The sequence below is a fragment of the Salvia splendens genome, chromosome 15 (genome assembly GCF_004379255.2).
Source record: "Salvia splendens isolate huo1 chromosome 15, SspV2, whole genome shotgun sequence".
NCBI lineage: Eukaryota > Viridiplantae > Streptophyta > Magnoliopsida > Lamiales > Lamiaceae > Salvia > Salvia splendens.
Genome location: NC_056046.1, coordinates 20041269 through 20043591, shown reverse-complemented (window position 1 = coordinate 20043591; position 2323 = coordinate 20041269). Strand labels below are relative to the sequence as shown.

The window sequence follows — 2323 nt, the reverse complement described above, 5'->3', positions numbered from 1 at the left end:
CGACATGCGGCAAACAGATGCCCACGTTCGACTTCAGCAGGATATCATCGAAGAGGTTTGGACTCGGAGGGGTTGACGTGATAATGTATGAAGTTTTTTTTTATTAGTATGTAGTTTTTTTTTTCGAATCATGTATGTTTTTTCCGATGAAGTTGTTAATTTTTCCCGTTCGTATTCTCGGTCAAATTTTATTTCCGTAAATGTAAATTGTTTTATTTGTAAATGTATGATTTTTTTATTGCGGGATGTCCTAGTAGGAAGGGCGATGGGAAGGGCGGATTGTGCAGGGGATGTCCTAGTGACGTGACAGTGGGATGGGAAGTCCTAGTGACGTGGCAAGAGGTGTTTTTGGGATGTCCTAGTGGGATGTCCGCCCAGTGGAGATGCTCTTAGGTCATGTCATGGACAATGCACTGCTGACTTGGAATCTAAAATTGCCACGTGTCAAGCATGCAGAGCCCTTTTTCTGCATAGGTTTTTTCGTGATTGCTAAGATAAGCCGAAATCACAAAATTTTGCATCAATTTCCTCAAAAACTCACATCTCCACTTATATATAAATCCAATCTCTCCCTTCAAATCTCGTAAACCGCAATCACATTTTCCCTCATCTCAATATTCACCACAATTGCCACTTCAACTTTGTCACAACGGCGGCGGAGATGGTCGAGATCCACGACTACACGGAGGAGGCTCTGGAGCCTCCGCCAAGCAGCACCGCGTCCGATCTGGAATCGCCGAGCGACGACGAAGTGATCAGCTACGCCGACCTCAACCGCCGCATGTGGAAGGACCGGATGCGGATGCAGAAGATGAAGGCCGAACTCAACGCCGCCGACGAGCCCGGCACGGCGGAGAAGCTCGAGCTCTCCCGCCGCAAGAAGATGTGCCGCGCCCAGGATGCCGTCCTCAAGTACATGTCAAAAATCATGGACGTCTGCAAGGGCCAGGGCTTCGTCTACGGCATCGTCCCCGAGAAGGGGAAGCCAGTCACGGGGGCTTCTGACAGCCTCCGTGGCTGGTGGAAGGAGGAGGTCCGCTTTGACCGCAACGCCCCCACTGCGATCGCCGAGTTCCTCCCCCAGGTGGCCGCGGCCGCAGAGATCAGCCCGAACTCCTTCATGCACATGCTGATGCTGCAGGAGATCCAGGACACGACGCTGGGGTCGCTGCTTTCTGCTCTCATGCAGCACTGCGTGCCGCCGCAGCGGCGCTTTCCGCTGGAGCGCGGTCTGGCACCGCCGTGGTGGCCGCGCGGGGATGAGCTGTGGTGGGGGGACCAGGGGGAGGCCGCGCACGAGCACGGCCCGCCCCCCTACCGCAAGCCCCATGACCTGAAGAAGGCCTGGAAGGTCAGCGTGCTCGCCGCGATTATAAAGCACATGGCACCGGATTTGGAGCGGATGCGGCGGCTCGTCAACCAGTCCAAGTCGCTGCAGCATAAGATGACGGCGAAGGACACCGCGACATGGGCGAAGGTCGTTAACCAGGAGGAAGCCCTGGTTAAATTGACACAGAAATCGCTCTGCATCTCAAATCAAGATGATGAACAAGATGAGGTCGAGGAAGAGCTGGTTATTGATAGATCGATTAATGCGAATGAGAAGCGGCCGTGTGAGTTTGGGTCCGGGCGCCGGGCTGGGAGGACGGCGGCGGAGGCTGGATTTGGGGATAGTAATGAAGATGAGATTGTTGTGACTGAGAGGAATACTATTTTGCAGGAGTTGAATCTGTGTGATTGGCTGGAGATGCCATTGATGGAGAAGAGCAATGGTCATGAGGTTGAGGGAGAGAATGGCGGCAGCAGCGGTGAAGCTTCGGGGAGTTTATGGACCATTGAAATGATCGAGCGGCTCGGGTTTGGGCCGGCGGTTTATGGGGATTTGGACCAGGCGGGTTCGGTTTGGGACATGGGGTATCATGACATGGTAGATTGATCAATGAGTTAGTCTCCAATGATGTGTGTGAGATTATTCATTTATCATATATAGATATTTATATAGTGAGTATATGGATCATGGATTAATTTTAAATCCACCTGCGGTCTAGTGTTTTGTTGGTCTATTCTTCGAGAGAAGGAAGAGAAGTCGTCATAGATATAGAATTGTATGAGAGATGTAATGTGTGTTGTGTGCGGAAGAGATGTAAAGATATATGCATCATGGAATAGTTTTGAATATGTCTTATGTGTTTCTCATGAATCTAACCTATATTGCGAGACAAAGAAAGAAGGTTGTCTATCGGGTTAATCTATTAACGACTCAATTTAATAAGGCCAAACCCAAACCCGACTCAACCCAATCTGTTCTCCTCCGATTCTTATA

The 2323-nt window shown here is 50.7% G+C and overlaps 1 protein-coding gene across 1 annotated transcript; it reads left to right on the top strand.

Moving 5' to 3' along the window:
* The first annotated feature begins 661 nt into the window (after positions 1–661).
* On the top strand, positions 662–1936 carry LOC121766838 (putative ETHYLENE INSENSITIVE 3-like 4 protein). The gene has a single exon (XM_042163075.1). The coding sequence runs from the start codon at positions 662–664 to the stop codon at positions 1934–1936; it is 1275 nt and encodes a 424-aa protein (XP_042019009.1).
* The last annotated feature ends 387 nt before the right edge of the window (positions 1937–2323 follow it).